Source organism: Scleropages formosus, chromosome 18, assembly GCF_900964775.1.
Source record: "Scleropages formosus chromosome 18, fSclFor1.1, whole genome shotgun sequence".
In the NCBI taxonomy this organism is placed as follows: Eukaryota; Metazoa; Chordata; class Actinopteri; order Osteoglossiformes; family Osteoglossidae; genus Scleropages; species Scleropages formosus.
In genome coordinates, this window is record NC_041823.1 from 10,570,083 (window position 1) to 10,597,255 (window position 27,173).

General features: G+C 43.0%; 1 protein-coding gene across 4 annotated transcripts in view; it reads right to left on the reverse strand.

Annotated features, from left to right (window-relative positions):
• The window catches only part of mroh1 (maestro heat-like repeat family member 1), a 34,074-nt gene extending 15,486 nt beyond the window's left edge, over nucleotides 1-18,588 (reverse strand). For 2 of the 4 annotated variants that reach the window (XM_018763034.2, XM_018763032.2), the window contains exons 1-24: nucleotides 18,338-18,588; nucleotides 16,535-16,625; nucleotides 15,869-16,014; nucleotides 13,373-13,504; nucleotides 11,706-11,868; nucleotides 11,410-11,508; nucleotides 11,104-11,255; nucleotides 10,101-10,241; nucleotides 9,800-9,892; nucleotides 9,283-9,361; nucleotides 8,664-8,777; nucleotides 8,065-8,138; nucleotides 7,600-7,722; nucleotides 6,903-7,010; nucleotides 6,588-6,732; nucleotides 6,316-6,356; nucleotides 6,047-6,188; nucleotides 5,407-5,459; nucleotides 4,672-4,779; nucleotides 3,574-3,693; nucleotides 3,133-3,255; nucleotides 2,774-2,920; nucleotides 1,907-1,933; nucleotides 367-489 (exon numbers count right to left, since the gene is read on the reverse strand). In XM_018763034.2, the coding sequence (XP_018618550.2) occupies nucleotides 367-489; nucleotides 1,907-1,933; nucleotides 2,774-2,920; nucleotides 3,133-3,255; nucleotides 3,574-3,693; nucleotides 4,672-4,779; nucleotides 5,407-5,459; nucleotides 6,047-6,188; nucleotides 6,316-6,356; nucleotides 6,588-6,732; nucleotides 6,903-7,010; nucleotides 7,600-7,722; nucleotides 8,065-8,138; nucleotides 8,664-8,777; nucleotides 9,283-9,361; nucleotides 9,800-9,892; nucleotides 10,101-10,241; nucleotides 11,104-11,255; nucleotides 11,410-11,508; nucleotides 11,706-11,868; nucleotides 13,373-13,504; nucleotides 15,869-16,014; nucleotides 16,535-16,556 (2,475 nt within the window). In that variant the 5' untranslated portion in view covers nucleotides 16,557-16,625; nucleotides 18,338-18,588. Of the gene's footprint in view, nucleotides 1-366; nucleotides 490-1,906; nucleotides 1,934-2,773; nucleotides 2,921-3,132; nucleotides 3,256-3,573; nucleotides 3,694-4,671; nucleotides 4,780-5,406; nucleotides 5,460-6,046; nucleotides 6,189-6,315; nucleotides 6,357-6,587; nucleotides 6,733-6,902; nucleotides 7,011-7,599; nucleotides 7,723-8,064; nucleotides 8,139-8,663; nucleotides 8,778-9,282; nucleotides 9,362-9,799; nucleotides 9,893-10,100; nucleotides 10,242-10,537; nucleotides 10,722-11,103; nucleotides 11,256-11,409; nucleotides 11,509-11,705; nucleotides 11,869-13,372; nucleotides 13,505-15,868; nucleotides 16,015-16,534; nucleotides 16,626-18,337 lie in introns of those variants that run through there. The other 2 variants (XM_018763033.2, XM_018763035.2) reach the window with 2 other exon arrangements.
• Between the last annotated feature and the right edge of the window lie 8,585 nt (nucleotides 18,589-27,173).

A 27,173-nucleotide genomic window follows, 5' to 3' on the forward strand; every position in this document is an offset into this window, starting at 1 on the left:
TACACAGCTGGACAGCAATTAACCTGTGACACTCATCTGAGCGTCAGGTTATTATTACTTTCAGCTGTTATTTATCTGAAGCCGTCGTCCAAAGAAACTTGTGCGTTATGTTTGTATACCTAGCTACCCAGGGTAAGTACCTTATACAAGTGTACTAGAGCAAGAGGTGGGATTTGAACCCCAGTACTTCAGCTGCAAGTGAATGGCTCCAACCGCTACACCGCCCAGCACCAATGCGGATTACCAGTGTGTTCTTAAGCGCCAAAGTACATGAGTGTCAGGCATCATGAGGCTGAGCCATTAACTCTTCCCATGCTGCTTCCCTGCCTCCAAGATGTTGGTGGAGGGAACAGATCTGTTGTGTACCAGCATGGCACCCAGGAGCTCCATCTTGCGGGAGAATAGGTAGCTCTGTCTGGTCACGCAGGTGCCGATGGCCCTGGCGATGAGGCCCACACTCTGGATCAGGCTGAGCTTCATGGTCAGGTCCTGTTTGAAGTCAATGGCATACACACAGACAGAGAGAGAGAGACACATGCATGTTCTCACACTGGATCTCAGAGGAAGGTGAACCCAGGTGAACCTGTTAACCTGGAACATGGTATAATTTACTGGACCAACAGATTGAAGCATTTCCCTGAAGGCTTTGCAGGCAGAGTACACAGTGGCTGGATAGAAAGGGAAAAGAATATCTGCAGAAATTTGTTTTTTCCATGAAATCACCTAATTTTCACAGATTTACATCATTATCTTATTAGCACTCCGTCATAGTTTTCATGCCACAAAAAGCTCTTAAACTACAGTTCTTAATAACACCTTAGATTGAAGTGAATTTAACTGATTTCAAAAGCAAATACTAAAATTCCTGAAAAAATCCTTTATATTTTACACTACTGAGATTTTTCTGCACATTTTTTTTTTTTTTTTAAAAACTTTTTCTATAGTTTAAAAATATAATTACTATGTGTGCACCCACTGGTTAGGACAGATGTTACAGAGGATGCTGTGTAGTAGAGCACATCTCAATAAATTGAAACACTGAAAAAAAGGTCTCAACTATTTTAATCTGAGGAATAAAAATGTTTTTTATAGACATTTTATGCTATATGCAAAATAGACATGGAAGCCAGGAAAAATATAAAAATCAGAGTGCAATTAACCAGAAAAACCCAAAAATAAATCAGTAAATTAAGGGGAAAATGTGTAAAATATATTTTTTTAAAGACTGAAGACAGAATAAGGCTAAGAGAAACCATGAATCACTAAGACCTGACAGTAAAGACATTTCTGCAGTTTGGTGACTTCACTGTTGGTGAATGTGAAGTTAGTTTTGCGTGCAGCATTTTGAAACCAGATTAGTAACAAACGGCAAGAAACTTTCTGAACTTCAAAGAATAACAATGAGCGCAAGGAAGTATGAATGAAGGCGATCTTTACAAATATACTAATAAATACAATTGCAACACTTACTCCTGTCTTGAGACGACACTAAATCAGTAAAAGTTTTACTGGTGCTGACAGTTATCTCTGAGCTCTGGCAACAATAAAACAATACCTTAACTACCTCACCGTAGAGTTAAAGTGGAACAGATTTATTGCAGTTCTTTGAGGAAATGAATATTTTCACTTCGTTACACGGTACAAGACCACGCGCACCCTTCCAAGCACAATAAAAGGCTCAGATATTTCTCCGAGCTAAACGGGCCGTACTTGTACATTTTCCTCCATAAAACCCAAACCAAACACCGCATGAGCCCAACGACACTTTTTTCAGGAAGTTCAGAAAGTTTCTATTTTTTCTCTCTCAAGACCTGACCCTCACACCAAAGACAAAAGCAAAGAGGAGTAAGGTTTTAGCAAAGGAGCGGAGGAGAAGGGCTGTCACGTTGGCTTCCTCTCACTGTACCTTGGTCTCTACTTTAATTCCCAGAACCTGCACAATATAAAAAGTAATAAGGAGTTTACAATTGAGGTGTGTATTTCTCTCGCAGAGCAGTTCATTCACTCCAAAAAGTGTAAAATGTAAAGAAAAGAATATTAATCCGTCTCTCTAAGGAGAAACCACCCCTACCTTACTTGACTGTACATTACTACTACTTTACTGTCCCTCCAGCACAACCTGGGAATGGATTAAGTCAAAAATCATATGTTTTAGGTATTCAGCACAACCAGATGTTGTGCAGTGAGTGCGTGCAAATTATTTGGGCTGAGAGGGATTTTTCGAACAAAATAGGAATATAAATGAGGACAATATGATGCGTTAAGATAAGGGTGCATTTCACTGCGTGTGTGCGTACACCATGCGACCACCACCACCACCACCACCTGTGCGCAAGTGAAGAGGACTGTGATCATATGACCACACAAAACCCTCATCAAAAGGCAGAGAGGAGATGGCCCTGCAGAGTATGGTTTTAATGAAAGTTTTAGTAAAGTTACAATACCTGCAATACGATAAAATGAGAAACCTTCTGATTCTCATGCTGACCTCTATGATCTCTTGCGAGGATGACATTTGATGTATGTCATTTTGATGTGAATATGATGTGATGACCAGGCATCAATGTTAATCCATAGGAAGGGAGGCTATTTCTCTACCGTGAACTCAGCCGTTTCTGGTCGTGTCATAAACTAGCAACGTATACCACGAGCTCACCGTTTCACTATGTGAATTGGCGGTAACGGTGTATTTTAGGGACTGACTACGGCTCTGTGTTCAGTCTGCCTTCCTGCTTTGGCGCCTGCTGTGTTCCAGCTGGACCAGAAAACCTACCTTGGTGTTGAAGTGTTTGCTGATGCACCTCAGGATGTCAGAGTCAATCCTGGCCAGGATCTTGTCACCAGGGGCGTTGAGGGCCACGTACCCGTAGCACAGGATCAGCGTGCTCTTCATCTTCTCGATGTCAACGTCATTCTTGTCCTGTAGACCATAACCACAGTGAGAAAAAGGCTGACATGGGAGATGGGATGATTGGGCCTTTGCTGCCACCCATAAAAAAAAATTTGGTGCATTTCATGGATCTTCAACACTGAGCTATTTTCCTCTGAGTCTTACAAAGCCTAAGAAAGGACAGGGGCGTTCACTGGCTCATAGTGCACGTTTTCAGCGAACCCAGCACAAGATGAACTTACTTTAAGGAGACCAAATATTCCTGAGGCCTTCTTGAAAGCATCCGATTTGCCAAAGTCTTCAAGTTTGGCCAGTGTGTCATCGAGGTGACTGCTGGCACAGAGGCCAATTCCCATTGCGACTCCCTGTAAAACACATCCAAATATGACCATTTCAATGTCACCAAATTCCAGGAAAGTCTGAACTTGTCACTGGACCTATTGCTGGACAAATGATTCATTTGAAGAGCCTTTTCCAATGAAATCAGTGTTAGGATCATTTCTCAACAATTCAAACAATTCATAACGCATCAATTCACATATACATCACACACACACACACACACACACACACACACACACACATTACCATCTCAGAATTTATTTTGGAAGAGTAGTTGCACGAAACCCAGACAGACAGCTGTCCCATAATGTAATGAAGTGTCAAAATTTACTTGGCTTTACCGTTCTCTCGATGGTGTCGCTGTGGCGTGCTGTAATGAGAACTTCCTGCAGCTGCTTCCTCACCACGTCCTTACTGCGGCACTGCTGCAGGGTCACACCGATGCACTTGTACAGAAAACTCTGCCAAAGGCAAACATAAAAACGAGACTAGTTAACATGATTTCATGAACCTGAGTGGTTTCAGCATCTGCATCAGCTAAATACCACTGTTATTTATGAATATTAATTAATGTACCTGATGCTTTTCTCTGAAGGAACATACAATGACAGATTTACATAGTAAATTATTTACAATTATGTACTCATTTCTATAGCTGGGAAAATATCAGAGCAATTCATGGTAAATAACTTGATGAGAAGCAATATGGCAGGAGCAGGAATTTTAACCAGGGCAATTTGATTACAAGAGCAGCAGCTTTAACCTCTATACCATCTGAAAGTTGAAAATCATTTCCCGACTCATACTTTGCAAAGTGCTGCAATCAGCAATTGAAAAAGCTGCTATAAGAACTCAATGGTTTCTTACCAGGTAAGTTGTACTTTTAAATGTTTGTTTTGTACTAATGCTTATTTAAATATCCACACACACACACACACACACACACACACACACACACACACACACACACACACACACACACACACACACACACACACACACACACACACAGTCTGAAACTGTTTGTCCCATGCAAGGTCACAGGGAGCCAGAACCTAACCTGGCAACACAGGGCATAAGGCTGGAGGGGGAGGGGACACACCCAGGATAGGATGCCAGTCCATCGCAAGGCACACCAAACGGGACTCGAACCCCAGACCCACTGGAGAGCAAGCCCTGGCCAAACCTGCTGCGCCACCGCGCCCCCTCTTATTTAAATATTAAATAATATTTACATAAGCATTAGCACAAAAATTTGTATTTCACAAAATTACCACAATATTTACATTAAAGTATAAATATTGTGCAAAGAAGACAAGATGTCATGCTTTACCTCATTAACGAGAGATATCACACTGCCAGCCACCTATGCTGAAACTGTGTACATGCACACAGTGGGGCGTACAGGTACAAAAATTAATTAGGTAAGACTGCCTCACCTTCTCCTCCAGGGAGCTGTTGTAGGTGGGCAGGTATTGTGTTGACTCTGCAGACAGCTGACAGCTCCATTTGTCATCTGAGATGGCAACCAGGGTTTTGGACAAGAGCTGCATCGAGAAAGGACAACATTTGCATATAGCCAAATAAATAGAGAGGTGCTGCACCCAAGCAAAAATTAAGACAGAAGGTGCGGTCAAATAAATCGAGCAAAAAGCACAGTCAAATATAAACAAAAAATACAGACATGTCAGACATGTGCTGCAAACAAACAAAACAGACAGAAGGTAGTCAAACAAAACAGAAAAATGGCAATATCAGTCAAAAGGCAGAAAGAGCAGTAGAACAAAATTAACAGGACAGAATTTAAGAAAACAAGCAACAAGAAACAAAATAACAAAGGTGCCGCATTTAGGCAAAACAAAACAAACCTATAGGTTCTGTAAACAAAATTATACGTGGAAGGTACAGTCAAGCAAAACAGACCAAACATAAGTATTTCAAACAAAACAAAATAGGTCTTTAACCAAACACAAACACAGAGCAAATCTGTCAAAAAAAATAAATAAATAAATAAAATTTAAAAAAGAAAAAAAAAAAAAGAAAAAAAGAAAAAATATTTTAGGGCTCATTTGTGCAAACACTAAATTTGGCAAAAGCTGTTAAAGAGAAGATACTTCTATATATTACATTTACATAAATACAGTGCGAGTGCATGATTAATAAAGGATGCCGACCTCAAGCAGACTTTCCTCCCAGCTCTTTCTGTTTAATGTTTCCGCTGTGGATTCTGTTTGGGTAAAAAGGCAAAGATAAAATGTTAATATGTTAGAGAAAAGAAAAGAAACAGGCATCCATATAATACTCTGTTCGATCCAACAAAATCAAACACTTGAAGTGATTTAAGTCCTGCTGAAATACTTCAGTTCTAAAATGTATTTTTATAACCGAAAAAAAAAAGCGTTTTTCTCCATTTGTGCTGCAAAAATCAAGTATCCATAACTTTTTACGTGACATTATTTATTTTCTTAATGCACCATTTCCTCTAATGTAACTCGCATATTACAGCATCTTTCATATTTCACTGAAGCAGCTCAGGTTGAGCACTTTCGTGGGACCAGGACTACATGGGGACTCCAGATTTGTGGACAAGTCCATGCCAAACTCTGCGCCTATTATTATTAAGAAAAAAATCTGGCAGAACGCCAAAATCATTCTCAACCCAGTGGGGTGTTTCTTTAATTTAACAGAGTCGTGTTTCACGTTTCACTGTTCATTTTTACGTTTTTGCAAAGCAGAAAGATTGACAGGTCTATATAAAGGATGTGGTTGGCAAAGGTACAACAAACCCCACAATGAAGAAGAATGCAACCTCACCTTCCAGGTAGCTCAGCAGTGGAGGGATCTCTGACTCCCACACCTTCTGTGTGTTGGGATGGATGCTGGGCGCCAAAACGGTCAGCAGGCGCAGGGAGGGTGCTCCCCTGCCACGCCCCCAGAAAGGGAACGCAGCGTTTACCTGGCGGGGGGTGTTCAGAGAACAGAGTCACAGCCCTGGAGAACATATTATTCCGTATTTTCACGTATGTTCATTTTTCATATACGAGATATTCCTCGTGACCAGTCGGAAGGACTTGTAAACTTACCAAAAGCCTGACCATCAGGACATATGGTGAAGGAAGACTGGCTAAAAAGACAAGTAAGATTGACAAAGGGCCATGTTTTTACTACATTACACAGCAGCGCGAATACATAAACAACGGACGCTTTAAGAATACAGTTTCTTTACGCTTGGAAAAACTCGGTTCTGACGCCAACTAAAAACCAGCATTGTGAAAAAACATAATTCTGTGTCAATTTGGCTTCCCCCATCCCACGGGTGAGATGAGAACTACAACGAAGACCAGCCCACTCGAACCTTTTTCACTGAAGTTGATTACGTAGCTGGGCTCCTGGGCAGATTTCTTCTTGTTGCCCAGGAGAACGAGACTCCTGCACAGCGGTGTGGTGGCATTACTGTACTGCGCTGGGGTCAGGTAGCACAGCAGGGAAGGCCACAGCACCTGGGAGTCCGATAGGCATGGCAAAGAAAGTAAAATGAGTGTCAGTGTGCGAGTGTGTGTGGGGGCAGCGTAGGGACACATAATATAGGGAAAACTAACGCCACCAAAATGAGCGTTTTACGGTATATCAAATGGAACGCAATTTTCCTGGAGGCGCACACCGGACTCACATCGGTCAGGCGGCCCACAGTTGTGGTGAAGAGGTGCAGCGTGTTCTCGCACATGCTCCGCAGGGCCTCGTTAGTGACATCTTCCGGGTCCGAGGGATGACGACCACGCTGCAAAAAGCCAGAGGCCAAAATAAGGACTCCCTCATACAGCATCGCATTATACATACAGACTTGCTCATTTCAGAGTCATCTGCAAATTGCTTAAGGTTAACAACAGACAGCAATTGGGTCATAAACTAAATATATTCTGTCAACAAAAACTGCATTAAAATTATATTAATTATGTTAAAATAATTACACAAAACAACATTCTAAGTAGTTTCAAGCCAAAAGTAACCATAGGTACAATACAGTATTCTTATAAATATTTACAGTCACCATCATCATCGTCATCATCTGAAACGTTTGTCCCATACAGGGTCGCGAGGAGCCGGAGCCTAACCCAGCAACACAGGGCGCAAGGCTGGAGGGTGAGGGGACAAACCCAGGACAGGACACCAGTCCATCGCAAGGCACCCCAAGCGGGACTCGAACCCCAGATCCACCAGAGAGCAGGACCCGGTCCAACCCACTGCGACACCGTGCCCCCCCCCCCCCCCCCCATATTTACAGTAAAAAAAAAAAAAAAAACATTTAAATCATTTTCATTATAGTAATAGTACTGTGTGTATTTGACGGCAATGAATGATGAACATACGTTGTACGTATCATGGAGGGCACAGTGCTGGACGATGAACTTCACCAGAAGGTCTCCTCCCTCTAACTCCAGGTACCCGTGATGAGCCATGGCACTGATCACCTGAACCACCATCTTCTTTACCTGCAGGGGACGGCACTATTCACCACTTGACAAGCGTAAACACTGGCCTACAGTCACAGGTTACATTTGTTCTGTAACTCAACAGTTTAAAAAAAAAAAAAAAAAGAAAAAAAAACTGCTTTTTACAGGATCAAAACTTACATATTTGCAGATTAAAAAAAAAGACAAACATAAAAAGACTTAAAATGCTGGAAATGATTATGATTATTAATGATTATGTGGGAGTAACTAAGTGAAAGTAAGAGGTGTAAGAAGTCTATCATTAAGAAAGAATGTTGAAAAGAGAAGAAAGAGGAGTGTATTCAGGTCTCATGACCCTCAGGCCCACATGCCAAATCTTACCTTATTGCTCTGGTCAAGCAACGGCTGCCTGATGCTAGCAAGAATTAGACTCTTCTTTGTCTCCATCATAGAAGCTACATTAAAAATAAAAAAAGTGACTTAAAAAAAATTTAAAATCTGGATTTTAATATTTGTCATAAATCTTACATCCAAAAAAACTTCGATATAATAGATTCGTTCCCCCCCCCAACACATGGACAAAACTTCTTAAGAACGGGGCTTAAATATAACTCGTGGTAAAATATGCAGCTGTAAGTAGCACCAGTGCAAAGTGTGAGCACACCTGGGCAACCTGGGCAACCTGCAAAGTACTTGTATGGGATAAACTGGACAGAAGAGTGAAAGCAAAGCAGCACATAAATCCTACATCCCATGTCTCTGACAAGCGCAGCAGAAGAGCTGGGAAGACATGTTAACCGAATGCCTTGAGGAAGGGGGGGGGGGGGTGGTTTCCAGCAAATGTATTCACAGTTTTCACTGGTACTGTGTGTGTATAATACACACACACACATATATACACATACAAGCACAGATACGATGTGTAATAATATGAGCATGGGCCAAGTCTCTACCCCAGTGCCACTCCTGTTTAGACTTACTGCTGGAGTTGATAAGGTGTCTGAGCACAGCCAGAGAGCCCATGCGGTTGCGCTCATTGTTGTTTTCAAGCTTCTGCAGGACAAACACTATCAATCGGTCGGGGAACGTGTTGGCTGGTGTGCGACAGTGGGGTGGGGAGGAAATAAGAGCCTTTGTCCATTATGCTTATTCATGCAAACAGCCATCCACATGTGAGCAATCGGATATTTATCACTGATTTATCACTGATTGTGTAATAAGACAACTTACAGTCAATTAAATGTAAAAAAGAGCAAATACTGAGCATCACTCTTACTGTTTTTTTCATAACTAAGCTTCACTGAGTTGCAAATGATAAATTACATGTAAAATGACTTTTGTTCATGGTTTTCACTGTACTAAGAGCTGAAAACAACCATCAGACTCGTCTTTTAGATGCAGGGCAAATGGTATCTTAAATCAACAATCAGTCCCCTGGCTCTTGACAGCCATCTAATTTTAAAAGTTAACCTAGCAAAAAAGTACATGACCTGCTGCTCACTAAGTAACAAAAACAGAAACTAGCCAAAAAAAATAAATAATAGCGAACACAAATAAACTCAATACGATTAATGATATACAAATAACATTGAAACCCACCTAAAACGCTGAATATTCTCAACACCTCGTTGTGGTTCTTCACAGTTGGAGGATTGCTGTAGTCGACAGGCGCGCACACCTGAGCGAAACACAGCCCTTTGTGTCTACGTCTCACTTTCTTAACTTAACACTATTAAAGGAAAATTGTATCTGACCACATTAGGTTCCCAATTTCTTACTGTCGTGACCCAAGTTTAATTTGATTTATATACAAATAGTTTCACTTAAGAAAAATAAATTAAATACAATGAACAAATTACATTACATCAGATACATACTAAAATATATGCATAAATTGTGCATGACATATATTCACTTATTATGAATTCCAATTGTGACCCAAATTAATGCATTATCAAATAAAACATCTCAGATGTTACTGAAAACATATAGAAAAGCCTTTGTTCTCCATAAATGGCAAATGGAACGTGAACCACAATCCGAGTCTACCAAGCGCGTATGCGTTCCACGGCAAGGGCGAACACTTCCGCTGACGTGTGAAACCCAGCGCCGTTACCTCCTGGTGGAGTGTGAGGAGCAAGCTGTCAGTTTGTGTCTCCAGCACACGGCTGCCCATGTTCACAGAGGCATCCAGGATCTGACACAAGCTCTGTTGGGGGGGGGATAAGTGCAATGAGTACTAAATGCTCATCTCACCAGAGAAAAAGTAGGGAGCAAAGATGACAACGACATGGGAAAAGGTGACTGGTGGGGGGAAATCAAGAAAAGAAAATGCATGACTTTCATATATTAAGATCATGTGTTGTTTATAAATCCGGACTCCCCCATAAATAACAAATGCGCATGACGTGGCCCACCTTGCTGATGATGTAATGCTCGTTGTTCTTCTTGTACAGGGAGACGGTCGTGGGAATAAGTTTCGGAAGCTGCTCTTCCAGTTTATCGTGAGGCATCAGGTGACTCATGGATCCCAGCGCCTCCGCCACAGTCAGACGGAGCTGCGGTCAAAAAGACGGGGGGGAAGAACAAGGCGTCAAGAGCCGCGTAAAGCAGAAGAACAGAGAGAACAGAGCTCACTACAGTCAGTTAATATGCAACAAAGCCCTTCGGCTCAACCACACCTACACTCTTCAACCTCTTCAGTTAATTCATAAAAGTCTAAACCTTATTTATTCATTTAGCTGTTGCTTCTCTTCCCGGTAACTTATAATGTCACATTTGTACAATAAAATACTTAAATCGTTTACCCATTTTAAGGCTGAGTAAATTTTACCGTCGACTAAGGGTAAAGTACCTTGTCCAAGGGTACTAAAACAGCAGTGAGGATTCAAAACTGGACACTTGAGTAGCAAGGCGACAGCTCTAACCGCTACGCTCCCTCCGCCCCATGGAACATAAACGGAAAGCAGTCGGTGGTTACTCATTAATCAAATTAATTATACAGCATTCTCTCACTACCTGGGAGAAATTACATGTTTAAAAAGTAAATAGAAGAAGAAAAGTTAACAGACAACTGTATTTGCAGTTTAAAAAGTAAAGTATTTCAGATTTTTATTTTCATATATTTCATATATTTTCAGAGTTAGGAACAAATCTGCAACCACCATTAACAAAAAGAAGTCATAGCATGACATGTCTAACAGTGCACTCTGCTACAGTGACCAAAAAGTCCCCTCTGCAACTAGAAACCAAAGCCTTCAAATCATATCTTGACCTAATTTTCTAATTTTAGGGCCTTTGAGTCTCAGCGAGGGCTGAAACAGAGCAGCTTTCGCAATTATCACGACAGGAGCTGTTGAGCGGGGACAAATCCAGCTATGGCCAACTTGGCCGACTCGCACCACGGCTGATCGCGCGGACCTTGGGCTCACGGCTCTGCAGCCAGCTCGAGAACAGGATGTCATAGGCGGCGTAGATCTCGCTGGAGAAGGTGTCCTTGCGCACTGTAGGGTCCGGGGCCTTGTCCAGGTTGGCCAAGTACTCCATAATACTCTCGCTGAAACGGGCCAGGGCTGGGATGGAGACAGGAGGACAGGGAGCTTATAGGAAACGTCCTCAGATGTGTCGTGGGTTTTTGGTCACACATTTATTCAATATTAAGAGAGAATGAGGTTTACTATGTTGCAAAGACTTTATAGAAGGGGACAATCGGATCACATTTCTTACCAGAGGAGAAGACAAACTTCATGTTGTCCTGCTTGGATATGCTGAGCATGGGCAGCATGGTTCCCAGGATGGCGCTGAGGAACGGCACCATGCCGTACACTGGAAGCAAGAGCAAGTCTGGTGCTGTATTCTGCTGCTCGAACGGCTCACGGACATTAGCGTGTCAACAATAAAATGAATCTCCTCTTGAAAACAAGCGACGCATTCAAAAAATCATCACAATCATCAACTGCGAGAAGCACCTTAAGATTAGTACTGCAACTCAAGCTCATTCTTTCGCCAATCTTTGTGCGTACCATTAGACTCAGAGAGGCTGGCCAGGGTCTGGACCACAAAGAAATGAGGAAGGACCCCAGGCTGGAACTTGCTGAGAATTTCCTCCATGATGTCATTGATATGCTTGTTGCCCACAGCAACCAAAATATCACTAGCTGCTTGCTGCCAGTCTGGAATCACATCCTGAACAAAAGAGAACACGAAAGACAATGGGTATAAATTTAATACACAGAGACCATAAATAGATAGCATTTACCAGTTTGTGATTTCACAATTACTGCACAGCACTAAAATCATTCAAATCACTGAGATCCAAAAAAAAAAAAAAGTTTTCAAATGTATATGTTGATTACAAAACTGAACGATAAGTGAATAATAAGAAAACTGAATTTATTTGCATAGTTCTCAGAGAAAAGATTTTGCGAACTACCATGCAGCTCTGATAATGCAGAACAACATCTGTCAAAAACATACCGGCTGCAAGATTACAGCTTTTAAATGACTGGAGGGGGTGACACAGTTCTAAAAACAAAAAGGTGGCTGAAACTAATTGCACCACCAGACTGATGCCGGCTGGAAACGTGTGACTGATTAAATCTCCGATAATAAATCGGCAAACCTCATTTTGGATTAAATATTACAGCTGTGACCACACCAAATAAACAAGCTTGCAGACAGATGCCACTCCCCTTGGCATCCGCTTTAATCCCCAACACTTTACGGCATTGATTTCCTAATTCCTTTTTACCCCCAGCTACCACTAAACCCAAGGCCAGGACCCACAGCATCAGATCCACAGTTACATCCTCCCTCCCTGATTAAGGCAAATGTTACAGGGCAATAAAAATGTGCTGTACTTTTCCTGTTGTGTTTTCAAATGCAAAAAAGCAGGCACCGTACAATAATTATTCCCGCAAATACGGTCAAGTCGGCCGGTTTCCACTTTATTGCTAGCAGTGTCATTATTTCGGTGATTTGGTGACTTTTTGGTGGAAGTTTGCGGGTCAACGAACATATTTTTCCCTATGATAAATAATAATACTCTGACTTCCACAGAATGGTCCCATTGCTAAGGTGATTTTACTGAATAAAAATGTCTGTTAAGCAGGTAAATCTGTATGCGGAAAACATTACTCCCCTATACTGTTTAAAATGTTTTACATTTAAAGGTAAACCAAGTTTTTTTTTTTTTTTTTTTTTTAAAAAAAGGCTCTCGCAGTCAATGTCTTCAGGCATACGTAGGTCAGACTGGGGTGAATTGCAAGACAAAATGTGTTGTTAAAGATCTTAACACAGATGGGAATGTTACTCAAAGCAGAGCCTCTGTAAAGTACAGATTATTTGGGGCCGAGAAGGTTAAGTGAGCAGAGGGAAGTACGACCGGGGTCCCGTGTGACCGTGAACTACGCGAACGCACCAGGAGCGGATGTACAGACACAGTGACGGAGAAGTCTGGTCTCCGCTCTTTTGCATCACACCTGGATGTAAAGCTCCAGAAAAGGAAGAAGACTGAGAGGAAACGCCACCTATCACCTCCCACCAAACATCCATCAAGCGACCAACTCTGCAAAACACGCGGCCAAGACCGTTGTCGGTTAACCAGACGATGCGCACGTATGAACCCTTTTAGACGTGGAAAAGGGCGCTGTGGCGGATTCACCCGTGCCTGACAAGCATTCGAGCTTACCTTGGATCGAGTCATCTCATCGGAAGCGAGGGAAATAATCTTCTTTATTTTCTGGTAGTTGATCTCGTCGAGCTTGAACTTCACGATTAGTTCGATCGTTTGAAGTATAACCACTCTATGGCTAGTTGTGAGCTGTCGACAAAAAACGGTGACATTTGAGGAGGTTCGGGAAACCGTACGTTGAGCACGCATGAGCAACATTAGGCATCGTTTGCACACATTTATATTACATATGCTCATTTAGCAGATGCTTTTTTCCAAAGCGACTTACAACCCAGAGTGAACAAAAGTGCATTTCACCGAGATGGAGAGATACACACACACACGATTCTCAAGGTGCGGTTTGTAGAATACCACCATTTTTGCTGGCACGCGTTACATAAGTAGCTGCCCACAGAACTGATAGGAAACACAAAAGTGATTGTGACAGATGATGTAATGAAGCAATTCAGAGACCCTGAGGATACAAACTGCAGAAATGTTACAATAGAGGTACAGCATGAAATGGCAGATGATCAATTACTTGTAAAAGTCATTGACCTACACAGAAAGTGCGTCTTGGGTCAAGACATATGTGCTAAAATGGGTCAAGACAAAAAAAAGCACAGTGGAGTACAGAAAGAGAGCATGACTTGACATGAAGATCTTTCATATTGATTTCATGACAGTTGACAAAAGGAGACCCCTCCACGGTCATCACTTCCACTTCCGTTTTCTGCAGCTGCAAGTCACATGAACACAACGTGACCAAACGCCAAAATCCACGCTGGTTGGAGTGACCAAAAAACAATGACGATCTCAGGAATGCTCCCAGAGCCACAGTAAGGCGATACGGAAACAAATTCTTCATTCAAACGCGCGAGTAACTCGCGGGTTTCCGATGAAGAAACGATGTCAGGCTTCCGATTTCCGACCGATCCAAGTAAGAGTTCCATCTCCTTGACTGACAAAAGTAACGGCCCAGGAGTGCCGCAGGCAACAAGGCGCACGCGTACGAATGCAAAGAGCACGCGCTGTCCCAGGCGGGGTTTCCACGAGGAATAACCTGCCATTGCTCGTGAGCCCAAACAGAGTTCGAGATCAGACGCCTCTTCTTTCGCTGCCAGCTCTTCTGTGGTTGACTGACAGAGGCTCCTGTTTTACCAGAACCAACCTCATCAGACCAGCGTGACCTGAAGTGCTTCCTTGAGAAACTCTGTTGCAACATCCCATCTGAATGTCTCCAGTTTGCTGCTGAGACTGACCTTCCAACCGTACCATGTCTGAGTATGTAACCTGTACAATGTATTACTTTAAAAGGTATATATTCTAGAGTGGGGGGTTGGACCGCAGTCCTGCTCTCCGGTGGGTCTGGGGTTCGAGTCCCGCTTGGGGTGCCTTGCGACGGACTGGCGTCCCGTCCTGGGTGTGTCCCCTCCCCCTCCGGCCTTACGCCCTGTGTTACCGGGTAGGCCCCGTGACCCCGTGTGGGACAAGCGGTTCGGAAAGTGTGTGTGTGTATGTATATATTCTATAGCTTGGGGTGGCACCCTAGTGGCTTAATGTCTGTGCTTTTCTTACTTTGGTATCATATCATTTATAGACATCTATGACCTACTCATCCCTTTATTTGTGATCTCTGAAAGTTATACCGGGGGGGGGGGGGGGGTCAGCTGGATCCTGCTCTCTGGGGTTCTGGTTTCCTCCCACAGTGCAAAGGCATGTGTTTCAAGTTGACTGGTTACTCTAGATGGGGGCATGGCGGCGCAGCAGGTTTGGCTGGGTCCTGCTCTCTGGTGTGTGTGTGTGTGTGTGTGTGTCTGTCCAACTTGGGGTGCCTTGTTACGGCCTGGCGTGTCACCTCCCCCTCCAGCCCTACGTCCTGCGTCACCGGGTTAGGCTCCGGCTCATTGTAACCCTGCTCCGGGACAAGCGGCTTCAGCCTGTGTGTGTGTGTGTGTTTGTGTGGAAAAGTGATACCTTGGAAATGTTTCAGAAGACTCATGTTTTTGGAATTCCTTTGCTGCTGTGCATCACAAACAGTTTTTGAAAGAACACAACTTCAAGCATGGTCACCCTGTCTACAAAGAACCCTGAGGGCGAAACCCCAACAGACTCCTGACCTGGTTTACACCTTCCCCAAAAGGTTACTTGACCTGCTGGATCACAGACAATAGTGATCATTTACATTTTTCAGTCCATTACATGCATTGGTTGGTCCTAATAATATAGAGATGACGGTTTAACACCATGATAAAAAGCCACAAGATTTCGGAGAGATGCTCGTAAAAGGAAAAGCAGGGATGTGCGCGGGGGCTGCTCACTTTATGTGGCTGTTGAGATAATCAAGGTTCATATTATGAACTGATATTTCTGTTCTTAAAAGGCATTTTATGTAAGTGTGAGCTGAGAGCTTGTTGAGCACATTTTGAGAATGACATGTATTCAAAAGTGCACACCTGAGGTATGAGGCTGGCCAGTGGAGTGTTTGGAGAGCGATAGAGTGCTTTGCCTGACCTTGGGATGTTTGACCAGGTAGTCTTGGCACATAGACAGGATCTTGTCAGGCTGCTGTTTCCCCAGCGTCAGGATGGACTTCCTGACCTGTTCCTGCACCAGCGGGTCTCGGTCGTTGGCAGCGTCCAGCAGGGAGAGGGACACCTCTGAATTATGCAGCATGGGAACAGAGATGAGCCACATTTCACCGAATGTGAACTTCTTCTGAACAGTCAGACTAATAATTTAACAATATACTATCAGACGCAACTGAACCGTAAATGAGGCATGCCCAAAAAATAACCACAAAATAAGGATATAAATTAATTTTAAAAAAAAAAATTGTAGGAAGGTTATCGGGAGTCATCTATCCTGCGTTTTATGCACCTACTCAAGCAATGAACATCGGTGCATCAGGTGGAAAGTAACAAACCAGGTTTACTTATGAATCATGTCTGTAACTATGTCTCTTTCTCTTAATGTAATGCACAAATTGTATTTTCACTGAGATGTATGTCGCTTCGGAGAAAAGCGTCAGCTAAATGAATAAATGTAAATGTAAGTGGAATCTGTATTCAGATTGTGTCTATAAAGCTGTGTCAGGTTAGCTACGGGGACAGTTAGTGAAACATTTTGCTGACATCTACTGAAGGACTCTACAGGAGGAGGTATGAGAAGTTCACTTACGCTCAACATCGGTGTCCTCCATCGCGAATGTAGTACGGCCTGCTGTGGGTACTTAGGAACTCATCCGGCAATGCCAGAACCTCTCCTTCCCCTGCAGACGACATGAATTCCAGAAAAAAGAAGAGAAAATTGATCATAATAAACATCTCCACAGATACGTTTCACATTTTCATAGAGGAGCGCCGAGGCAGGACAAGATGAGGAAAACCCACATGACGATAACCGGCGTTGTCACTTCTCCAAAACTGCTTGTGTCACTTTTGCTCATAAAAAAAGTGATAAGTACTGCTCAGAAGTTTGCTGATAATAACAACCCTTTATTTAGCGGATTCCTTCATCCAAGGCGACTTACAATGTTAGATAAGCAACTGTGCAGTGATTTACCCATTTCTATAGCTAGGTATTTACTGCCAACTCAGGGTGATTACCCTGATCAAGGGTACTAAATCACAAAGGGGATCCGAATCAGGAATCACCAGTTCACATGGACACAGCCACAAGCCACCTGATGGTGTAATGAAACACTACTATAATTCTCCTGCAAATATTTTTTTTAATATTTGTTTGGTAGCACTAAAAATTGGCATGCATTAAGGTAAGACTCATATCTTAGAAGCTGAAAGAATCTATACAGTTCACTTTAGATTGTCACTATATGAGCGGACAGCCGGTAGCGTAGTGGTTACAGCTGCTGCCTTTGGATTGGATTTGGTTGCAGGTTCGATCCCCACCTCTAGCCATAGTACCCTTGAGCAAGGTACTTACCCTAAACTGCTCCAGTGAAATCAGCCAACTGTATAAATGGGTAGCTTGTTTTAACTGTAACCTTAACGTTGTACTGTAAGTCGCTTTGGAGAAAAGCGTCAGCTAAATGAGTAAATTTAAATGAGTGACACAACAATCAAAGTGCCACTCACTCTTGCGAGGTAAGACTTAAACAGGTAAAAACTAATCAGGTTATCCTACCTTCCGCTGTTTAAATTCTGTAAAGTATATATATTTTTACATAGTACTTTCAAATTGATTCCAGAAATACAAAATGTGTAACACACAGTATGCCAAAATGCCACAGTTAAAGACAGCAAATTAAAACCAACAAAGTGATTATAATACAGTATCTTTAAGAGGCCCTCATCCATGCGAAAACATTCTTGCGGCACATTTTACCTGTTCAGTTTCTGCTCTCATACATATTAACGGAACTGACAGGCACAATCTGGCCTTAAACAGCCTATGTGCTGAAGCATATTTTATGCTGGATGTGACTGTATGCACTGAATTACTCAGGCTGGACCCTACTACTCCCTGGTGTCTGGTCTCATCCCACCTCACAGTACTGACTCGCACCTGCCGCAGTCACCAGTGTGAATTCACTGCTGGGACAAATCTTTCACCATGGTGACTGACAGCATTGGGCACGGGACGGGTATGGAGCTGGGTATTCTATTCCCACTGTCCCTACTTTCATCTAGGTACTGCGGCCCGAATGAATGGGGCGGGATTCGACCCAACAACCTTCCGGCTACAAAACCGACGTCTCCAGACACTACCTGTTCCGAACACGAGGTTTGCGCGACTGCTGTACACCAGTTCCTTGTGTGGTCCATGCACCACTGACACTGTGTGGAGTTCGGGCAGTCGTCCGCTGAGGAGCACATGTAACATACATACATATAGTGTCAGTGCGCAAAGCGGGCAAACAGCGAGTCCACATTCAGATTCATCCACGCACGGACGGACTCGACGTGCGGCGACAGTGAGGGACTGAGCGAGTGCAAATGAGTGAGATCGGTGGCCTCCTACCTCTCTCTTCCAGTTCCAGCAGCAGCGATCCGAGCAGAACACGGCGGCTCCTCCGCCCTAGCCACACAAACACACAACCGGCGCTGCGCCTGCTCCGCTACACACTTAGTCTTAGACCCGCGGCAAACCTCTTGCATCCATTCGCATCGCTTTTAAAAAAGCAAGTTATTCGGGTCTTCTAAAACGCCATTTTAAGCCGAATGCACTTTACTTCTCTGACACGCTCTTTCCTGCATTGCGCTGCAGGTAAACACGCCTAATCATGTGCTCTGTGTCAGGAGGAACGTAATGAGGGAGGCGTGGCCTAACGGCACCTCCGAACACGTCACAGCCGCGCAGAGGGCAAACCCGGAAGTAGTGCTTATACATAATACCGACCCGTACAGCATTCACGGGATGTGGGCGAAGAACATGTGTGATTTGTGACGACTTAAGTTCCTTTTAAAATCATTATTGTCTTTGTTATAAATTAGTTATATGGATTTAATCGAACCACCATTGCGCTTTTGGTTCGGTGAAGGATGAAAATATTCCTTTTTTTTTAGTTTTTGTCCCCATTTAATCTGAGTTGAAGTATTATTTATTCAAGTTCTTCACCTCATTTCATACCGTCTTAATAATATTTCCGTTTCTGGGGTTTTTTTTCTATCCTGGCGAAATAGGCAATACGAATTGAGACAAGGCTTTAAATTTTATTCATATGTGTTGCGCAAATATCACACATCCATAGTAAGATATCTTCAATATAGACCTAACTCTAATTTGTTTCTCATTGATCTGAAAGTTATTTTTTCATCTCTTCAAAAAATCCCCTCCGGTAAGAAAGCTATGAAGATATCCCAGATAATTAAATTATCTCCGGACAAATTGTAACCATCCTTTTGTTTATTCTTCTTGTTTGTGTCTGTATCCCCTTTTCGTACAACTTATTGTGACTTTCTCTGCACCTGCAATGTTCTGCTTTTGCTTCTCTTGGTATGATGTAATTGTGTTCAACATGTGTTTGTAGCACAGTATTAATTAAAAAAAAAAAAAAAGTGGCCAAAATACACCTAACACACAGAAAGAGGGCTCCTTTGGGTTTGACCCGGAAACGATCTTTTTGGTCAATGTCGGACGTAGCAGCGCGTTCAGCTTAACCGGAAAAAGCAGTCCGTAGAGAGTGGAAGGAGATGCAGATGCAACATCGAGGTCAACCGGAAGCCGGGATACCCCTGCAAAAATCTCCGAAGAAGGCAGACTTGTGTTAATTCGCTTCGTGTGCCTTAAGGTTCTCATAAGGCAAAGAAAGACACACGGGTAGCATTTGTAATGAACGTTTTATGGGAAACGCGGGGTAATAATGTTCTCGTTCTGACAGCCACACTTTCTCAAGAACTTACGCTTCAAGGCAGTCCCCAGGCTGTTCCCCCCCTTTATTTTGTCCGTAAATCCCCCCAGTGGTTGCACAATTACTTTCCTAATTTTTTTTTTCCCATAATGCAACTATGTCCGATACACCCGTTTCCCGCTCAAACTTCCAGTAACACGGGTGGTTACAGTACATCTGTGGTATTAAAAAAAAGAGGATCATGAATTCAAATTTGCCTGACCCTGTTTAACAATATGAAATATTGCTGCATATAGCCTATAGCTTTTTATATTACACGCTGATATATTTTTTTATATTTTATTTAGGCTAATTATATACAATATGTTGAAAAAGAGTTTAAAAATGTAAAATATTTTTTTCTCACTCACATTTATTCATTTAGCTGAAATTTTTCTCCAATGCAACTTACAGTGCTGAGCTACTTACAGTTATTTGCCCATTTATACAGCTGCGTAAGTCCCTTCTCAGTGGTTCTACAGCTGGTGGGGGGATTTGAACCTGTAACCTTTGGGTCCTAAAACAGCTGTACCACTACTAGCTATTACCACCTACTGCTTGTCGAAGGTGGGGTGAGCACTTCATTGCCGGTCACATAACTAGCCATTGTACCGCTGTTTTGTAGTCACTAGAACTGAAAAAAGAGCAGACTTAAGCAGGCTCAAGCAGTTATGGTCTTGTATAAACTGGGGTTGAACAGCCGTGTACAAAGGGCAACTTGGCATCGATATATAAATATACCGTATATATAATTTTTGTTTTTTTCCCAGAAACTAATATGACAAAAAACATAAGGTTGATCTTAGCTTTATACACCGCATTTCATATTATGGTACATTAAAAAACTTGCACTGTACACAGTGAAAAGAAGGTAGCAGCACAGTACCATGCATGAAAAATCTGTTTTTACTTCTGAATTTTCCCCAGCGATTCAAGACAATTTGCTTTATAGTTTCTTCTTCTCAGTATATGAATTAAGGGTCATTTGAGAATAATGTTTCAAAGGGTATTTGTGATTGCATGGAACCTGAATAGAAGTTCCGAATGAAGCAAACATAATTCTGTTTGTGACAGATCCAAGGAGACTGCCATCCAAGAAAAATGTTACTTATGGTTCCATAAATTTGCATACATTGAAGTATCATTTTAACTTAATCATAAACAGTGCTGTTGTTCGACATTGGCAGAAAACACTAGTATGGAATGTAACTGTCAATATGTACATTATGAAAGTGAAATATGTATTACGCATAAATAGCCTTGATCAAATTGTTAGGTTGAAGTTATTTAAAATTTAAATTTTTCACAAAATATCCCTGAAATATGAAAAATGCCAAAAGCACTGTTAGCCAGAGCAATGATTTTCTGGTTGTCATGAATTATTGTTTTGTTATTTATCCATACCATATGCTTTCAAAGGAGCTTATTGGAAATATTTACAAACCACCTCAGGGTAAGAACATGCCACATAAGTCAAATTTTTAAGCAACACAAGAATGTAAAAATATAACAAAATAGTCAAGACATGTCCTGAGACCTTTGCATGCAATCTTGGAGGGGATGCCATTGTCCATAATTATATTTTTAAATGTGTATGTTTAATAGGGAAAGTGCAATGGTGTCTCACAGCTCCTGGGACTGTGGGACTGGACCTTGATCTCATATGTGCATGATAAATGCATAAGTGTTTAATAATTTTTAATAATGTGCGCAATAATATTTGTTGACTAATGGATAAATCTTTATTCAGTTAGCTGTGTGATGTACACTGGTTGGCATGGTGGAACGTCACAAACTGTTCTCTGGAATCGTGTGTGTATCCACACACACACACACACACATTTTCAGAACCGCTTGTCCCATACGGGGTCACGGGGAACCGGAGCCAACCCGGTAACACAGGGCGTAAGGCCAGAGGGGGTGGGGACACACCCAGGACGGGACGCCAGTCCGTCACAAGGCACCCCAAGTGGGACTCGAACCCCAGACCCACCGGACAGCAGGACTGTGGTCCAACCCACTGCGCCACTGCACCCCCCCGTGTGTATCCAAATCTCTCCTTTTCTTGGTGTAATGCACTGTAAGATGTACATCTCTTTAGAGAAAAGCATCTGCTAAATGAATACATGTAAATGGGTTTCTGCCCCCAGTCCAAAGATATGTTTCAGATGAACTGATAACCCTAAATTGCCCATAGTGTGTGTATGTGTGTGAATGAGTGATTGAATGTTTGTGATTTCCTTGTGACGAATTTGGTGTCTTCTCCAGGATGTACCCTGCTTCACACCCTATGCATCCAGGATAGGGTCGAGATTATCACAGCCGTGCACTGGAAAAGGGTTTATGGATGGATGGATGGATGTGTGCTTCTTCATAACTGACCCAACCTTTTGCACTTAATCATGGAACCTTCTTAATCTCCATAAAATACTTTATTTGTGAGTTTTAAAAATCACTGCTACAATATGATTCAAACTTATTCTGTCCATTTTCATATGCATTTGTGCTGAAGATTCAGTAGGTCCAAGTCAGGCTGTGATGAAGCATGTAGTAAACTGAATGTGACATGCTGCTGGGATGGGGAGGAAGAAAGCTGCACTCTGGGCCTTCATGCACTACTCGTCACCTCGTTCTCCATCGAAATGTCAGCCGGTTCTCTTCTCCAGACGTGAGGCTCAAGAGAAGCATTGTTGCTTTAGGAAATCGATACCAGAGATGGCTGGGCCAATGCAAAAATGAAAAGTAAACAGATACATCTACCTGTCAAAAGCCCAGGGTTTATGAGCTGGGAGACCATAAGGGGCAGCAAATGTGTCTATCCAAGAACAACACATAATGTAAAATGAGACGTGAGCATATTTGTATGTGTGGTCTTTGGGTATACAGTTTTTGCTGGACATTACAACTCATGTCGCAGTTTTAAGAAGTGAACTAAGCATGTGTAAATGTTTCACTTAAGACCTGACTCCCTCATTCGATTTATCTTAAAAAAAAAAAAAAAAAGAAAGCTTTCAGGTTGAAAACTTTAAGAAATAGACAAAGCAGGTGTTTTAAATTAATTTGCCAAGAGGTGTTTTGTCGCCCCCTAGTGGTGTAAATTTGCCACGGACATGTTGTGCTGGGCTTTACCTGGAAAAAAAATGTTAACCTTTATTTCTAAAATCCCTTTGTCCAAAACAACTAACAATGACAGATGATCATCTTAAAAAAACATTTACAGCAGGGTATTTTTACTCTCTTAGTTCAGAGTACGTGCCTTGCTCAAGGGACCGACAGAAGAAATGGGATTTTAACTAGAAACCTTCAGATTGTACAACAACCTGAACCACTGTACTACATGCTGCCCAACAACCTTATGTGCTGCCAAAATTAAGAGTGAAATATCTTGGGTTAAATAATATGTTAAATGCCCATTTAGCTAACTATTGTTTCAAAACAATATATAGTACTAGACAATGAAAAATGCTAATATGCATAATAAGCCAATATCATGAACGTCCGTCCGTCCGTCCATCTATCCATCCAATAACCACTTGACCTGATCAGGGTTGTGGCAAACTAGAGCCTCTCCCAGAATCATAGGTCACAAGGTCGGGGTGGGTAACACCCTGGACAGGACACCAGCACATCACAGGGTAGACACAGTCACTCACTAAGGGCAATTTATGATCAACAATCCACCTGAAGTGCATGTCTTTGAACTGTGGGAGGAAACCCATGCAGACACAGAGAGAACATGTGAACTCCACACAGACTGAGCAGGGATGGAACCCACATTCTCTCACACCAGCCAGGCACTGTGAGATGTGAGTGATACTCTGTGCCAAAGTGCCACCTGTCCTATACACTTACATCAATATATATTGTACATATAGCCTTTATAGCAGGGGGGTGCGGTTGTGCACCGGGTATGGCCGAGTCCTGCTCTCTAATGGGTCTGGGGTTCAAGTCCCGCTTGGGGTGCCTTGCAATGGACTGGCGTCCCGTCCTGGGTGTGTCCCGTCCCCCTCCAGCCTTATGCCCTGTCTTGCCAGGATAGGCTCTGGCTCTCCATGACCCTGTATGGGACAAGCGTTTCAGACAATGTGTGTGTGTGTGTTATTCTTTATTCAAAGGATATGCACTTTTTGTCTGATAATCTTTAGCGTAAAAAAGGTGTAATTTTTCATTTTCATAGTCATTTTTATGATGACCATTGATCAGCATAGTACGTTATGTTCCGTCGGTTTCCAAACAAATGGTGTTCCAGTCTTCACCCTCCTGTGTTCTCTCATGTATTTTAATGTTTGCAAATTACGGTTCGATGGCCATTTAATTTGGAGCTCACTGAAGGTGGAACACCTACACGTGTGTCGAATGTGGACTGTTCTCCATCCAGCACTCTGCTAGTTACCAGCATATTTATTGGCTTTATAATGCAATTTGTCGTAAATCCTCTTAATACTGGCTGAGCAGAAATTACAGAACGAAAAACAGACCTTGATTTGAAGACGGATTACGTGATCTGGGTCTGATTAAGAAAACTAGAGCTGGATGAACCTAAAGTTTACAGTACGGCTGGAGTATTTTAAATGTCTAATGGTGAATGTCTTGGAATGTTTATATAAACAGATGTGACATGTGTGATGTTCATAAAATGGGCAGAAAGTTGGTGAAGGAGGAGGCAAATATAAAAAAAAATAAATAAATAAATGTACGGTTTGTGACCCAGACGTATGGTGACTTACACTGCTAGATACACTACTTACAATGGGTAAGTCACCATGGTGGATAAGGTGTGTGGGCTCATAACACTACATAGTAGCCATTGTAGGTCGCTTTGGAGAAAAGCATCTGCTAAATCAATAAATATAAATAAAAAACGTGGGGTTCATTGACTTGACCTTTCAAGGCTGGTTGGAGCTTTCACTGGTACAAGGAATTCCAGGTTGATCACGGAGATGTGAATTGATATTTTTAAGGCAAACACACACAGCGTGGTCATAGCAAGAAGGCGGCGGGACATGTAGTGGAGAGATTTAAATCTTGCACCTGGAAAGCTTCTGGGCCAAGACTGTTTCATCACAGTCTTAATTTGTTCACCTTTTTCCACTGCACCGAGAGCCCTGTAGGAAGACAAGCTACCCTGTTTTCGATGAGCAGGAATGGGGTAATTTACCCGGCGTTGGAAAACCCTCAGCATTGTGCATGAGACAATTTGGCACGCGCTTCGACACAGTGGCTCTAATTCAGACGTGCTGCACGAAGCACGGACGTCGGAGACCTATTTTCCTGATACGCTATCAGTCCGTTCCGAACTGCGGGTTCCGACACGGAATGGGATCTGGCTCGGTCTGTGTGGAGTTTGCATGTTCTACCCATGTTCACGTGGCTCTCCTCCAGCTGACCTGACTCCGAACTGCCCTTACGCTGTGTGCGCGCGCATGTGTGAGGGTGTGTGTTGCACTGCTCTGCTAAATACTTGGAAGTAGCTTAGTGAAGCGCAGAGCTGCATCGGCTGAATACAAATTAATAACAATAGCTGCCAGACTTCATAACTGTGTGATATACAGTACTGTGCAAAAGTTTTGGGCACTTGGGGAAAAAAGCTGTAAAGTGAGAATGCTTCCAAAAATAATGCTCTTAATTAATAAACTTCCTACAAAGGTTAGTAACCATCCATCGTCAACAGGCGCTTGTCCAGAGTGGGGTTGCAGGAGGCTTAGTCGAGTCCCCCTCTCTGGTGGGTCTGGGGTTCGAGTTCTTCTTGGGGTACCTTGCAATGGACTGGCGTCCTGTCCTGGGTGTGTCCCGTCTCCCCCCCAGCCTTGCGCCCTGTGTTGCCAGGTTAGGCTCCGGTTTGCCACGACCCTGCTTGGGATGAGTGGTTTCAGACTCTGTGTGTGTGTGTGTGTGTGTGTGTGTGTGTGTGTAGTTTCTTTCTTTAACAGCATAGAAAACCCTTACTGTAGTACTGTAACTTTTTGCAGAAGGAATGCTTGGAAATCTGAAACATGCACTTTCCCATTGACACTAATGCACACACACACACAGTCCGAAACCACTTGTCCCAAGCAGGGTCGCGGCAAACCGGAGCCTAACCCAGCCACACGGGGCTGGAGACGCACTCAGGATGGGATGCCAGTCTGCTGTAAGGCACCCCGAGCAGGACTCGAACCCCAGGTCTGCCAAAGAGCAGAACCCAGCCAAACCTACTGCGCCACCACACCCCCGACACTCATGCGGAAGACATTAAATAACCATCTAAAACAAATATTTTCGTGAAACATCTAAGTGCCTAAGACTTTTGCACACTACTGTATGTGCGCAGTGACTTTCATGGTGGGGAGAGACAGTTACCGCTTGAAGGTCCCCGGGACAAGTCAGACAAGTGTTCTTTACTATCGCACACCTGATCAAGGTATTTAACGTGATTAAGTGCAGTAAAATGTTCATCTGTACGAACGCACGAGCCTGTGGGCCGGTATGGAAAAGCGTGCGCTTTTGAGAGTTTAGCATGAATCCCTACAAAGGCAGACAGGCCCAGATCAGGACGTGCCGTACAGGTAAGCGGCCAGGAAACACCTGAAAGCCAAACAGAGCCGTGCAGCTGAATACGCCGGGAGAGAATCGGCACACTTCTAAAACAAACAAAACACTTGACTTCCCTTTCGGCTTATCCGGGGGGGGGGGTATTACCACAATACTGTGCTGTGTTTTCTTTTCACTTAATAGGCAAACCTGGAAAACAGAGGAGTCTTTGGGCGGACAAACCTTGTGACACGCATACAGCTTCTGTTTCCCAAGAATTAAATTAACGCAGTAGCTAAAAATACCCCATGTACAGATGTGACCAGTAAACGGCTCTGCTCTCTGACATCGATCACATCTCAGCCCGGTCTTGAGCTGGAAGCGCTGGGGCTCCGTCTGCCGATCTAACGATTCTGTAGAAACAAACAAAAAAATCTGTAATAACAAAGACTATTATTAATGCAATTGTTCACATTCTCCAGTTTCTCTCAAAGTCCAAAGGCATGTGTTTCGAGTGACTTGATGACACTAATTTGCTGTGTGTGAGTGAATGAGTGTGTGTTTGATTGCTCTGTGATGGTGCGGTGTCCCGTCCGGGGTGTACTGTGCCTTCACACCCTGTTTCCAGGATAGGCTCTGAGCACTGCAAACCTGAACAGGGCAACTTGTTTTTGATAATCGATTGGTAGATAGACACATCCATCCATCCATCCATCCATCCATCCATCCATCCATTTTCTTGCCCGCTTGTCCTTCTAAGGTCACGGTGGCAACAGGGAGAACAGAGAGGCCCGGCCGCCCCGTCCCCCCCCCCCGCAACTTCCTCCGACTTCATCCGCAAAAAGCAGAGACGTCAGCTTCCGACTCCCACGCAGAATGCCCTCCTGATCTCGACTGCGCCTTGATATCCTGTCCGTGAAGACCACAAACAGGAGTGGAGACAAGGCACAATCTTGG